At 40.9% G+C, this 15,509-nt stretch overlaps 1 protein-coding gene across 3 annotated transcripts in view; it reads right to left on the bottom strand.

Moving 5' to 3' along the window:
- The window catches only part of FBXW10B (F-box and WD repeat domain containing 10B), a 37,212-nt gene that overhangs the window by 5,450 nt on the left and 16,253 nt on the right, over positions 1–15,509 (bottom strand). For 2 of the 3 annotated variants that reach the window (XM_058559254.1, XM_058559255.1), the window contains 4 exons: positions 13,599–13,720; positions 9,837–9,985; positions 8,692–8,834; positions 630–788 (listed from right to left, as the gene is read on the bottom strand). In XM_058559254.1, the coding sequence (XP_058415237.1) occupies positions 630–788; positions 8,692–8,834; positions 9,837–9,985; positions 13,599–13,720 (573 nt within the window). The remainder of the gene's footprint in view (positions 1–629; positions 789–8,691; positions 8,835–9,836; positions 9,986–13,598; positions 13,721–15,509) is intronic. The other variant, XM_058559256.1, reaches the window with a different exon arrangement.

Here is a 15,509-nt window from a genome sequence, read left to right as displayed (position 1 = left end):
TATTAAAGTTTCATTAAAAGGAAGACAATATGGTTCAGGGAGATTAACTGATGTCTCAAGGGAGCCTGTGGTCGAATTTAAAAGTTAATTCTATTTGGGTAGTTTTGCATACTGTATCACCCTGAACCTAGCATATAACAAACACAGTACTATATACAATTAGTTTGGTCATGGTTTTGGCTTCTCTAAATGCACCTGCTCGGTGCTGTCCCACTGGACACTGGACCCCCTGCTGCTGCCATCCCCCACCCTCCTGTGAGTGTCTTTGCCTCGGAAGTGGGGCACCAGAGACAGCTGCTGGAGCTCTCACACAACAGCGTGTGTGATCAGGGAGCAAGCGGGGACTGCACATTTGCAGAGCTGTAGTCCTGGCAGCAGAGCCAAATTGCCCCCGTTGCATGATTTTCCCAGACGTCCAAAACAAGTGAGTAATGTGATGCCTGATTGCTAAGGTTTGTGCAAAGTCCAGTTAGCCCCCCTAAGACTATTACTCCACTATAGCCAAAATGGGAGGGGAGCACTGTCTACTCTCTCCTACTGCCAGCAAATCCAGGGCTGGTGTCCCAGAGGAGAAAAAAATCATCCAAACAGAATTGCTCACAGCTCTGACCTCCACACCTACCGCGCACCTGTTGCCCTTAATAAAGAAGGACAGCACAGGATCACCTCTGCCATTGGCCTTCATCACCTTCAGACAGGTCCCATTTAGGAAATTGTAAATGCGGATCTTGCCATCTGCACAGGCACTGATGACCCGGAGGAAGAGAAGGGCCACGTGGAGCACCTCCCTGGAAGGGAACAGAGCAATAGGCAGTACCCAACTTCTGGTAAACTGCTTGGGTTTGTTTGTAGTTTGAGATATTTTGTGTATGGTTGGGAGGCAGTGGTCACAACTGTCCTTGAAGTGATGTTTGCTATCATCTTATAATTCTGGATGTAAACCATTAACCCTCGAGATATGGCTGTACTCTCTCCTCCCATTCTCCAGTTATTTTTCCTGCAACTTGGTCACAGTGCCACCAGGTGGCAAAACACAAAGGCTTATGTCACAGATATTTTTTTGATCTGATATATAGATGATCATGCTCTTCTCTTACAATTTGATTCCTAGCTACTGATTTCTACAAAACTCATGCTGAGATTTATTTAATGTTTTGATTCCTTTCCAAATAGTATTATTATATAAAGAAAGAAAAAAAGCAGAAGAGGAAGGAATAAAAAAACAGAAGGGAAAATTATCATCTTCATGTGAAGCAAAAACCTGGTATTTGAGCAGTTTCTTTTAGATCTTAAATTAGTGGCTTTCATTCTTTCAGTGAAATATCCTGAAGGAAATTGTACCCAAGGATGAGATTTTTGAGTTCCCCTTCATGATGACCAACAGGAAAAGAGAGGGGATCAGGGGAAGACTCAGATAGATGCCCCCAACAAAATCCTCTCTACAATTGCTGGGTCCAAGTTGGACTCCAGATACGTGGAGTATTTGATTCTGACAAGTGTAATGACTTCATTCTCATTAATGATACTGAAAAGTTGATTTGATGCCACCAATTTGTTAGATCTTATCTGCAAAGCAAGTCTGTTGATCCTTGCCATCTCTGCCCATCCAAGTCCATTCATGGCCTAGCTCATATGCTACCTTCTCCATAAAACCATCCCTGATCTCCACCTCCCCTCCCCACACATACACGTACGCAAACTCCAGGTCTACTGTCAGATTCTCTTGGATACAACCCATGTCTTATTCATCTTTGCATGCCCAGCACCTTGCACAGGGTCTAGCCCATAGTAGGGCCTCAGTAAATATTTGTTGAAAAAGTGAGTGTCTGCTCATGTTGCAGAGTATGATCATTGCTGTAGTGTGTTAAAAAAATGACATCCACCCCATACCATTTAGCCTTAGCCTTGGTCAGATCCCAGGGCCAAATTAAGACTTTTCAAGGCCCCAACCACTAGCAAAACAGGAATAACAAAAACCTTAAAAGGCAGGAGCATCCTAACAGGTTCAAAGAACAGCAAAGAGGCCAATGTGGCTTGAATCCCTCCTCATGAGATAGATAGATAGAAAGATCAATCGATTGATTGCTCTATCTAAAGTGTAAAATAAGTATAAGAAAGTCCAACAAAGTCCTAATTTTTTTCCAAGGTGGAAATACGTAACTCCATTGGTTCCCTGAGAGCATCGTAGTCCACCTATAGGGGAATCCAGCACCGGGAGAGATGTCTTGTGATAGAAGTGTTTGTCACTTTCTATGCCTCTTTTGATCTTGCTGGGCTGGGCCTGCATTCCTGTGACATTTGATAGTTCAGTCTATGCCATTACAGCCTAATGATTAAAAGCACAGGCTTTGGGATCAGAAAATCTGAGATCAAAACCTGATTCTACCACTTACTGGCTGTATAACCTTGAGAAAGTAACTTAACCTCTCAACCTTCAGTTTTCTCTTTTATGAAAACGGGATAGTGATTTCTGCCTCAGAGGACTGCTGTCAGGATTAAATAAATAAAGGTATTTTTTAAAAAACAGCCCAGTACTTGACACAATAGTGGTTATTATGATCCTGGCGTAGCCCAGTATCCTTTTAGATGTTATCTCTGCTCTAGAAATAAATCATGTGTCTCCTTCTTTGTTCCTTCTTAATCAAAAGACACTGCAAAAAGTGATGTCAGTGATAACGGTGGAGGAAAGAACTCCAAAATTCTGCCCTTCCATAAAAGTAATGAAAAAACTGGCCAAAACTGTCAGAATCAACTTTTTTGGAACTCTGGAAAATAACCAAAGGCTTGCAGCAACCCAGGGAGCACTTAGACAAGAAAAAATGGCTTAGCCTCAGTGAGAACAGTGAACTTTGTGGCATTTTAACTTGCCTTAGTCCAATTCCTAACTCCCCAGCCCAGTGGTAGCCATGAAAACAACAGCCCACATTCCTGGTACAAGAGGAAACAGAACAGACCTCATTCAAAATGAATTATTTGACCTGTCTGGTGGCTTCCTGGACTACTGGCTCAAAAAACTGGTCTTTATTTCATCCTACTAGGAACTCACCTAGTGCTACAGCGGCTACCTGGGGGGCATTTGTTGTAAATATTTATAAGCAAATGTTTTAGTCACTGCTGCCTAAGGCAATAGATATCTGTTGGGGCAAACAATACATTAACCGAAAAGCTTTGGAGGAAAAGCTAGGAAATTAAATGTCCATAAGGACTTTGAAAAGCTCAGACATATTCCTGCAACTCTGTATGGCCACATACAGGGCTGTGCACATGCCTGGGAAAGACCTGAAAAAGTCCTAAGTTCTCACTCTTGGCTGACTTTGATGTTCTGCACAAGCATAAAGTGAAAGCCAAGGCAGAGTTGTAAACTGCCTGGCTGAGCATTTAAGGCTTCCCTCAACAGGCACACACAGTGTGTTGGCAAAGAATCAGAGATATTTTATTTCCAGGTGTTCAAGTAAATCTCTTTCCTGTCATTAGCACACCACCAAGGCAATAGAACAGAGATTTCAGTGGCCAGACAAGACAAAGAATACAGACTTACTAAACAAACAAACAATAAAAACTACCACAAGCAACTACAAAACAAACTCTTGGGAGGGGGGGAGGAGAACTTGATTTCCAGAGTTGTCATATTAAAATATATTCAAAATGTCCACTTTTCAATAAAAAATTATAAAGCATAAAAAGATACTAGAGAGTATGGCCCATATACAGGGAAAAAGGTAATCAATAGAAACTGTCCCCAAGGAAGCACAATGGTTGGACTTTCTAGACAAAGACTTTAACTCATCTATTTTAAATATGTTCAAATAACTAAGGGAAACAATGCCTACAAAATTAAAGGAAAATATGAAGACAGTGTCTCACCAAATAGAGAATATCAATAAAGAGTTAGAAATTATAAAAAGATCCAAATAGAAACTCTAGAGTTGAAAACTACAATAACTGAAATGAAAATTCACTAGAGGGGCTCAACAGCAGATTCAAGCAGGCAGAAGACGCAAAGTACTTGAAGAGAGGTCAATTGAGATTATCCAGTCTGAAGAACAGAAAGGAAAAAGAATGAAGAAAAATAAACAGAGCCTTGGAAATCTGTTTGACATTATCAAACATCAACATATGAATAATAGGAGTCCCAGAAAGAGAGAAGAGAAAGGGGCAGAAAGAGTATTTGAAGAAATAATGGCCAAAAGCTTTCCTAATATGATGAAAAAAATTAATCAACACTTCCAAGAAATTCAGTAAACTCAAAGAGAAACTCAAAGAGATCCATACTTAGACACCTCATGATCTAAATGTAAAAAGACAAAGAGAATATTGAAAGCAGCAAGAGAGAAGCAGCTCATCACATAAAAAGGATCCTTAATAGGATTAATAACTGATTTCTCATCAGAAACTATGGAGGCCAGAAGGCAACTGAATGACATATTCAAAGTGCTGAAAAGAAAAAATACCTATAAACCAAGTTATTAATCAAAACCATCTTCAAAAATGGAGAAATTAAGACATTCCCAAATAAACAAAAACTGAGAGTTCATCACTGGCAGACTTACCTTACAAGAAATGCTATATAGAGTCCTTCGGGTTGAAATGAAAGGACACTAGACAGTAATTCAAATCCACATGAAGAAATAAAGAGGATCAGTAAAGGTAACTACCTAGGTAAATATAAAAGACAGTATAAATGTATTTTTTGTTTATAACTCTTTTTTTCTATCTCATTTAAAAGGAAACTGCATAAAGCAATAATTACAAGTATACGATGATGGATATACAGGATATAAAGATTTAATTTGTGACAATAAGAGTATAAAGGAGGGGGAGAAGGAGTTGTATAGGAGGAAAGTTTGTATACTATTGAAATTAAGTTGATATTAATGTGAACTAGAATTTTATAAATTAAGATGTTAATTGTAATCCCCAGGGCAACCACTAAGAAAATAACTCAAAAATATATAGTAAAAAAAAAGTAGAACAAGGGAATTAAAATGGCACACTAGAAAATATTCATTTAACACAAAAGAAGGCCATAATAGAATCATTTAGAAACCAAAAAAAACCCATAAATCTATAGAAAACAAATAGCAAAATAGTAGAGTACATCCTTTTTACATTAAATGTAAATCGATTAAACTCTTCAATTAAAAAAGCAGAGATTGGAAGAAAAGATAAAAACAGCACGATCCAACTATATACTATCTACAAGAGACTCACTTTAGATTCAAAAAAACCAATAGGCTGGAAGTAAAAGATACTCCATACCAAAGGAGAGCTGGAGTAGCTATGCTAATAACACGCAAAATAGACTTTTAGACAAAATTGTTAATAGGAACAAAAAAGAACATTATATAATGATAAAAGGGTGAATTCATCAAGAAGATATAACAGTTATGAATGCATATGCACCTAACAACAGAGCCCTAAAATACATGAGGCAAAACTCACAGAATTAAAGAAATAAATAGATAACTCAACAATCGTAGATGGAGACTTCAATACCACACTTTAAGTAACAGATAGAACACTAGACAGAATATCAGCAAGGAAATAGAAGACATGAACAACATTATAAACTAATTAGACCTAGTGACAAATACAGAACATTCCACCAAATAGCAAGAGAGTACACATTAATCTCAAGAGCTTAAGGAACACTCTCCAGGACAGACCTTATGTTAGGCCACAGAACAAGTCTCAATAAATTTTGAAAGACTGAAATCATACAAAAATATGTCCTACAACCACAATGGAATTAAATTAGAAATGAATAATAGAAGGAAATTTGGAAAACTCATAAATATGTGGAAATTAAACAACATGCTCTTAAATAACCACTGGGTCAAGGAAGAATTCAGAAGGGAAATTTGAAAATACTTTGAGATGAATGAAAATAAAAACACAACATATCAAAACTTTTGGGATGCAACTAAAGCACTGCTCAGAGGGAAATTTATAGCAATAGATGCCTACATTTCTCCAATCAATAACCTAACCTTTCACCTTAAGAAACTAGAAAAGAGGGGCCGGCCCGGTGGCGCAAGCGGTTAAGTGCACGCCCTCCGCTGCGGTGTCCCAGGGTTCGCCGGTTCGGATCCCGGGTGCGCACCAACACACCACTTGTCAGGCCATGCTGTGGCGGCGTCCCATATAAAGTGGAAGAAGATGGGCATGGATGTTAGCCCAGGGCCAGTCTTCCTCAGCAAAAAGAGGAGGATTGGCAGATGTTAGCTCAGGGCTGATCTTCCTCACACACACACACAAAAAAAGAAACTGGAAAAGAAAGATCAAACTAAACTCAAACCAAGGAGAAGGAAGTAAAATAAAGCTTGGAACAGAAATCAAGGAAATAGAGAACTGAAAAACAATAAAGAAAAATCAATGAAACCAAAAGTTGGTTCTTCGAAAAGATCAGCAAACCTTTAGCTAGATAACCAACAAATATTTACTTAGACTGACCAAGAAAATAAGAGAGAAAACTGAAATTACTAAAATCAGAAATGAAACAGAGGACATTACTATTGACTGATGGAAATGTTCTGTAATTAGATAGTGGTGATAGTTGCACAACATTATGAATATAATAAAAACCATTGAATTGTACACTATAAAATGGTACATTTTATGTTATGTAAATTATATCTTAATTTAAAAATTGCAAAAAATATTATTATAATACTAGCTGTGAAAGAGACAGTAAAGATTTTAAAAAGAAAAAGAGACTATAGAGTACAGAAGCTTTTCTAAGGATCATCATTCCTGTCAGCCCTACTTTGCATCCTCTAATTTCATCCTTCATATCCATTCTCTCTCACACTAGATATAGAATCTTAATTTTGGATGAAAAAATGTTGGATCAAGAGAACAAACAGGAGACCTCTTTCTTCAGTCCTTTTTCCACTGAAGGACAGATAGCAACTATATCTGTTTTTTCACCTATGTCATATTCAAAAGATGGGTATCAGTCCAATCATTAGACTCTCCAGAAAGACAATCTGTCAAATTAGTCCTCATCCATCAATTAATTAGAAATATTTATTGAGCACTTACATATACACAGCACTACAGATGAGTGGGAAGAGGACCCTTACAAACAAGAACATTGACCATGTCTTCCATATGTCTGTGGATTTGCTGTAACTGTGCAAGGTATCAAGAACCAATATGAATGGTACATTGTGGCTGTCATTCAATGGGACTGAGAATGGTCTGAGAAGGTCTCATAGCTAAGGTGGAATGGGAGGCTCGTGGATTGATGGAATGGTTACCGAACTGCTGTGTTTGCTGGGAACAAACTATTTTCCAACATCTAAACCGAATCCTACTGAATCATGCTTGGAAATATGTTTTTGAAAACATATAGTTACAGGGGCCAGCCCGGTGGCATTGCGGTTAGTTTGTGCACTCCACTTCAGTGGCCCGGGGTTCGCGGGTTCTGGTCCCAGGCGCGGACCTACACACTGCTCATCAAGCCATGCTGTGGTGTCGTCCCATAGACAAAATAAAGTAAGATTGGCACAGATGTTAGCTCGGGGACAATCTTCCTCAAGCACAAAGAGGAAGATTGGCAACAGATGTTAGCTCAGGGCCAATCTTCCTCACACACACACACAAAAACATATAGTTATACAATTTTCAGGTGACATCATAAAGTTTGACTCCCTCCTTGAGGTCAAGGTTTGATAATCCAGATGACAAGGTAAGAGGCTTACTGATAATCATCTAAGGGTTGGATAAATCACTTGAACACAGGCCCTTCCCAGCACCCACTGGTTAATAATGCAGTCATACACCACAGAGAACATACACATATATACCCAAATCCCCTTCCACCTCCCACAGAGCCAGTGTGCCTGCTCAAGAGGTTCCTACGAGAGTAGAAGGAAATCTAGGACCATATTTTACTAAACAACTATCCCCTGATGGATTCCTTGAAAGATCTATTTACTCTTTTAATCAATTAAGATAGCACTTAGTTTCCTGGAATTTTTTGTAAATGCACTCAGGGGAAGAATCATTATTCATGTAGTACAGGAATGGCATAGAGCAGCCTGTAAAGCCCACGGCGATGGCAGAACCATTAACTAGCCACAATACTCTTTCCAAATAAGCCCAGTTGAGACCTTAGACTACTTCTCTATTGGCTCCAAACAGCCACCACCACTCAATTGGGATTGGAATTGTAAAATGAAATTCCAGTATTTGCTGTCCTGGAATAGAATCCAGCCCTACAGACTTGTAAGTAAGCTCCCTCTTTAAGCCCTTAGTTATTTTTAAACCTTTGGCACTTAGATAATTTTAAGCTTTTGTGAACATAAGCTTCTTAGGGTAAAGAACAATTCCAAGAATTTAAGTTTACTGGAATTGGCATCATTTGGGACAGTTCTGCCAATATTCATAAGGTTGGTAGGTAACAGATATAAATGTATACATGTGTCATAAGTATAACACTTCAATAACTTCTCAAAATCCACACCTAGTATTGTTATTTATTGAGAGGAACAAGTGAGGGTGAGAGAGGGAATGGCCAAAAGTGGGAGGGGTGGGAAGCAGGTGGAAGTGGAGGAAAGCAGAAATGGGGGAGGAGCAGAGGGGACAAAATATCAGCAGAGAGCGGAAGGGACCGATCTGCCAAAAATCAGTCTAGGCTCTGACAGGAAAAGGAGATTGGTCAGTCAGGGCTTTCCTGGCACCTACTTTGGATGCTTGAAGGCCATGAGGCATCGCTCGTACTTTCCCACCATACTCCAGGCCATGACCAGGCCGTCAGTACTTCCCGAGAGGAGGTGCCACTGGTCAAAGCACAGACACTTCACGGCTCCCTCATGGCCACTGAGAGTCTGTGAGAAAAGATGCCTCTGATTTCAGCCTGTCTTCAACTCAGATTGTGACTCCTCCAAGGGTCCGTGCTGGAGGCTTCTTTAGATGAATCCCAAAGCCACACTCCACCAATCCATCCATGACTACACTCACTTGGTATTTACCTGAGCTGACTGTACTTTTGCTCTAAAAAGTCCAGTGGAGTCCATGCCTCCCTCTCTCCAGAACTCTCTCCCCAGTTAAGGAGAATGTGATCAGGGAGAGACTTGGCTCCTGGTGGGTCTGTGGCAGGGGCAGGCCCATCTTCCTGGAGTACCAGAGGGGACAGAATTCACCATCCTCTGCTGCCACAAGGTGAAGGGTCAGGTATTCCATCCCCGGCTCCTTCCTCAGACCCAGAGGGCACCTGGGACATCCCTGTGCCTGCAACTGCTGGTTAAACCACAGTGACAACAAGATCAGTGGGAAAAAATCCACCAGCCAGGCCAAGAGCTTCTCACTGTGATCCTATGTTCCTGGTACAAATGATATGTCACCACCACCCACTAGGACCAGGGAGTTTCAAATCCAGTAAGAATATTTTGTGTGTGTGAACATTCAATCACTTTCAAGACAGCCAATGTTCTCTTCTTATCAGAGAGTAAAAAGAAAAACAACTGTGGCTTTGTTCATTCCCTTACCCCAGGCCAGAATCAGGGTAGAATATTCTGGAAGAGGAAAAGGTACTTTGCCTATGCGGCTGTTGAAAGACCCTGAGCCTACATATCGTGTGGAGTCAGAATGCAGCCTTCTGCCACCACCCCCATGACAGTGTGGCTCACATGGGCCCTGACCCTCCACTGACTCAGAATGGCCGATTTTTGGGGAGGCCTTCCCCTTCAAGTCTTCAGGACCACTCTTTTGGTGACTGTAACTCGATTGCTTCAGGGTGGTCTGGGTAGCTACATGGGGTGAGACCATCAGTCTCCTCCAATTCGTCACCACCAGTGCCCCATTCCCCCCACGGCCCACAGCCCTCTCACCTTTACCAGCTGGGCCGTAACAATGTGCCACACTTTGACTATCCCTCGCTCACAGCTGCTCACGATGTAGGTGTCATTGATCCTGATGGCCAAGATGGGGTCTTTGTGTTTAAATGTCTTCAGGCATTTCCCTGTCTCTACATCCCACTCTGCAAGGGAGAGGGAGAGAGAGGAAGAGGACAGGGATGAAGGAGGGTGACACTGGTGTTCCCCACCCCATCACAGGATCTAAGACTAGCCAAGCACATCAAGTCAGACCCTAAAAGGCCTTTGCCTGGCCCAGCACCCCGACAGGCTCACCAACAGCTCCATGTACCTGCAACACAGAACTCCCTGATCACAGGCCTTTGCGAGGGCCAGCAGTGCGTAGACCTTGGCTCTGACTCTGGTACTTAGCCTTGGGGTCCAAGTGCTGGACAATTCATCTCCAATAAGCCTCCTCCTCAAGTCTGAAAAATGCTTGCTATTGAGTAGATTTCAGGAAAATCGTGGCATATGTTTAATGCCGTCATTTCTCCCAGACGCTGTTTTCCTGACCCACACCTTCTATCCCCCAAAGAAAAGAAAGCTGCCTATTGTCATTTACATTTTAAATATTTCTGAATCTGACTTTGGGATTTTACTAGTTGAGAGGTTGTCACAGCTGGGGGCAGGCTTAATGCTGTTTCTACGTAGACGGCACTAGAGCAACTGCCTAGCGTACTGTGAGTGTTGAGATATGATAGTAGATGGGTGGGTGGGAGAACAGAGCTTAAAGGAGGAAACTGAAAGTAAGCGTGGCATATTCAGGGATGAGAACGTTCAAGTTGGCTTCATCAGCCCTCAAAGTACCTTCTTCCTTGGGCAACAGAAGGTGAAACCTAAGACAAAACAATAACCACAGCTGATTCCTACATTAACTCACTAACACTTACAGTGAGCCAGCCACCATTCAAAGCGCTTGACATGTATTAACTCATCTTCACAAGAGAGGTGATATTATTATTCCCCACTACACAGATGAGGAAACTGAGGCATAGGGAGGTTTGGTAACCTGCTCAAGATCACACAGGTGGTGAGAGGAGTGAGCTGGGATTTGAAAACAGAGAGTCTGGATCCGGAGGCCATGCTCTTAACCATTTACACTAGGTTAACCCTAATATGTAAGTATGCTTTTCTTCACTTTTTTTTTACACATATATATTGGTCCTTTTATTAAATTAGAAATGGGAAAATTGCAAGGTGAATTAAAAGACTCATTGGTAAGGTTCCCTGGTTTAAAGAATTTAAAAAGTTGGGGGTTACCTTTCAGGTCTCTAATTGTCTCCTTTTTTCATTCTGTGTTGGTAACCCAGGCTAGTGGCTGCAGCCAGGATTAGGGTAAAATGAGAGATCCTTTTTTCATTGTGTATTTTGTGCATTAATTTAGACTTTCTAAATATTGCATTAAAAGGTCTATATTTTGAGCTTTTTGGTGCCCCCTGAAATTTTACACTGCAGGTGAGCGCCTAACTCCCCTCGCCCTAGTTCCAGCACTGCCAGTGGCCCACAAGACTCTCTCAGCTGGGTTGGAGGCATTGTCTGCCCTTCCATCTTCAAAGCCTCATCTTTTCATCCTTTCTGCTCCACTCCTCAAAGGAATCATGGCAATGAGACTTTCAGTCAGGTGGAGGAGGGCAAAGAGGGAGGGAGTAAGATTTCTTAAGCAGGTCTGAGTGTTTGCGTTGGACCACTCCATTGTCCCTTTCCCACATTTTCCTCCACCTGCCCCTAACATGCTGTGGTTCCCCGGGTCCCTCGCTTCTCTTTTCTTTTCACTCTTCCCCCTGCTTTGCAGGGGAAATCTCATCCACACCTGGGGCTTCCACCTTTCATTACAATTGATAACCACCAAATCAACATATTGGGAGCCCCAGACCGGTATAGCCACACCTGCCTCCGCCTCCTGCAGTCCTCACCTGGACGTCCTCAGGAATCCCAGACTCAGTGTACTAGCTTTCTATTGCGCTGTAACAAATTACCACAAACTTAGTGGCTGAAACCAACACAAATGCATTGTCTTACAGAAGTTCAACATGACCCCACAAGGCTAAAATCAAGAGTCAGCAGGGCTGTGTTCATTTATGGAGGCTCTGGGAGGAATCCATTTCTTTGCCTTTTCTACCTTCTAGGAGTCACCCACATTCCTTGGCTCACGACCCCCTTCCTCTATCTCCAAAGCAAGCAACGTTACAACTCTCTGACCATTCTTCCATAATCACGTCTCCCTTTGATCACAGAGAAGAAAATTTTTCTGTGTTTAAGGATCCATGTAATTACCCATGGGCCCACACTGATAACCCAGAATAATCTTCCCATTTTAAGGTCCTTAACTTAATCACATCTGCAAAGTCCCTTTGTCACACAAGATAAAATAGTCACAGGTTCCAGGGATTATTACATGAACATCTTTGGTTGGCCATTATTCTGCCCACCACACTCACCGGGTCCAAAATTAAAGGCATCATCTCCTCCTCCATTCCCCACCCTACCCTCCTCTTCCCTGTAATCTCTATTTCCATTAATGGCACTTCCATATACCCATTGGCCTGAGTTAAAAAGTCTGGCCATATCATCTGCCCTTCAACCTTTCTCACTTTTCATATCCAATTGGTGGTGAAGCCCTGCCACTTCTGCCTCTAGAAATCTCCCTTCAGTCTGGGCCAGCTCATGTAAACTCACATCCATTTGAGTTTCTTCATACTTGCCTATTCTCAGATATTCTGAAGACACCACAGCAATTCTCCAGTGTCTTAACTTGTCGCCTGTCTCCACACAATCACTCCTCCCCAAATCCTTCTTCCACACTGTCACTAGAGTTATCTTTCTCAAATACACATTTGATCATGTGAATCTTTAGTTTAAAATGCATTTATAGCCTCCCATATCCTATAGGATAAAGTTCAATTTTCTACTGTGATGCAGAGGCCCTTGATAATCTGGCCCCAAACAAATTTACCAGCCTTATCTTCAACACCACACGCTGCAGTCCAGCCACACCTAGCAATGGGAAATTCCCTGAATACACCATTTTCTTGGACTGTCTGTGAATTTGCCTGTGCTGTTCCATCTGCTTAGAATGCCCTACACTCTCCCTCTGCCGGTAGAACTACTCATCCTCAAGAGCACACTCAAATAGCATTCTATCTGCAGTGCTTTCCTTCTTACTCTTATTTCTATGGTCCCTTAGAACTCCACATGTTGGTTAGGAGCACAAGATTTAGAGCCAGACAGCCCTGGATTCAAATTCCCACTCCACCCGTTAGCAGCTTTGATTTGGGACAAGCTGTTTTTCTCTCTGAGTTTTGTATTCCTCATCTGCGTCCAACTCATAGAGTTCTTGTGAGGGTTAAATAAGATGATATATGCAAAGCACCATCACAGTGCCTGTCACCAAGTTAGTACTCAAGAAATGGCAGCTGTTCTCATTCACATATTTATTATATCCCCCATCATATGTTTGTATATCTATCTCCATTAGGAGACTACGAGCCTCTTGAAAAAATAAAAAGCCATATCGAAAGGGCCAAGTCATATTCAGTTTTTTCCTTAGCATCTAGCACAGTGTCTAGTTTATTGTAGGTTTTCAACAAATCGTTGTTGAATGGATGGGTCAATAGATATACGGATGGAAGGATGAATAAAAGAATAAATGACTGCCTATAGAAATAAGTAAAACAAGAATTGTGGCAACCTATGGATTTGGGGAAACTTCTTAGAAAATTTAAGGCACTTCTTTCTCACCTTTCACCTGGCAATCTCTTGCTCCAGATACCAGCATCTTCTTATGTAAATCCATGCAAGTGATTGTCCCCTGGTGGCCACTGAAGATTCGTATGCAAGCCCCACTTTTCAGATCCCAGTATCTGCAGGAATCAAGCCAAAAAAGATTTTTTGAAATTTTCTGAGGGCCCAAGGGATAGTACTGCATAGAGTTCCTTTAGGTCAACAGGTAGTTGGAAGGCAGAAGATTTTCATGGTTAAGCTTAGTCAGAGGCCTGGAATTGAACTGCAGTTGCAGCACCAATTAGGTGTAACTTTGGGAAAGTTACTTAATTTCTGTGTAAATTTCATTTTCTCATTGATAAAATGGAAATGATAAAAATGGTAGTTACTTCATAGAGTTTTTGTGAAGAACTAAATACCATAAGCAGCAACTGTCAACCAGGGGTGACTTCCAGCCCCTGGGGGACATTTGACAATGTCTGGAGACACTTTTGGTTATCACAAGTCGGGAGGGAGGTGCTACTGGTATCCAGTCCGTACAGTCTGAGTTTACTGCTAAACGTCCTACAATGCACAGCCCCCACATGAAGAATTTTCTAGCCCCAAATGTCAATAGTGCTGAGGTTGAGAAACTCTGCACAAAGGCATGTAACAGAACAGTGACCAACATGTAGAAAATACTTGATAAATGTTAGTTGGTGGAAGGGTCCCTGAAATGATCCCCAGGCTCAGAATCCATGGCACTAATTCAATGGTAGAGCTGATCTTCAAACAAGAACAACAGAATAATTTACCACAGCCACTTAGATCCCAAATATTTTATGTAGATTCCTAAAGCATAGCTAAGAGATATATGGGAACATATATGAGTCACACTGTTTATTAATAAGCCAACTTGCCTGAGGTCTCTCAACTCTCATTGATACCGACTTCCACTTCAGCCAGATTGCTTTCGTGACAGTGCAAAGTGTAATGTTAAGATGGTGGGCTCTGGAGCCAGGCTGCTTGAGGTCTGATCCCAAGTCCATCACTTACTAGCTGTGTGATCTTGGATAAGTTGCTGAACCACTCTGTCCCTCAGATTCCTCATCTATAAATTGGGGATAATAATGGTACTTTCCTCATAGAGTTATTATGAGACTTGATACATAATAAACAATTAATAAATGCTTCTTTTGTTTTTCTTTGGATGTGTTAAGCTTTTTCTTCTAATATTCCCAAAGGTCCTATAGCCTTATCTGTTTGTTAGAGCCTACTATGCATCCACAGTGCATTTAATGATGTCCCAGTGGTCTGAAAAAAGCATGGTTTGAATTTCTGTTTCTAGAAACATGGCAGACTATGTGTCTAGGTTGTTTTTCTTAATTTATGCAGAAAAGTTATTTGATAAACACTTTCAGAAAAATAAGAATAGAAATAACTTCCTTGATTTAGTAAACTTATAAACTTATTAAGCATTATGCTTAATGGAGAAACTATAGATGTACTTCCTTCAAAAAGGGGAACAAGGTAAAGATGCCTACTCTCACTGCTACTGCTTAGCTGGAAGGCCTAGGCAAAGTTAGAATGGAAGAAAAAGAAAAAAGTAGGATAAGTATTAGAAAAGAAGATGATATGTTGTCATTATTTCCATTTGTTAAGATCATCTACACAGAAAAACCAAATCAACACACATACAGTTAGAACTAATAAGAGAGGTTAGCAAGGTTGCTGGATACGAGATCAACCTACAAAAATCAATACCATTTCTCTATACCAGCAACAACCAATTGGAAAATATAGACGAAAATAAGATACCGTTTACAATAGCAATAAAATTATAAAGTTTATAGGTATTAAATAAGAATAGACAAGACTTTTATAAAGAAAATTTTAAAGCTCTAAGAAAGAACAAAGAAATGAATTGTTGCCCAAATTATTCTGTGAATT

The sequence above is a fragment of the Diceros bicornis genome, chromosome 18 (genome assembly GCF_020826845.1).
Source record: "Diceros bicornis minor isolate mBicDic1 chromosome 18, mDicBic1.mat.cur, whole genome shotgun sequence".
Classification (NCBI taxonomy): domain Eukaryota; kingdom Metazoa; phylum Chordata; class Mammalia; order Perissodactyla; family Rhinocerotidae; genus Diceros; species Diceros bicornis.
Note: the sequence above shows the minus strand (reverse complement) of the source record. Positions and strands in the feature narration are given on the sequence as shown.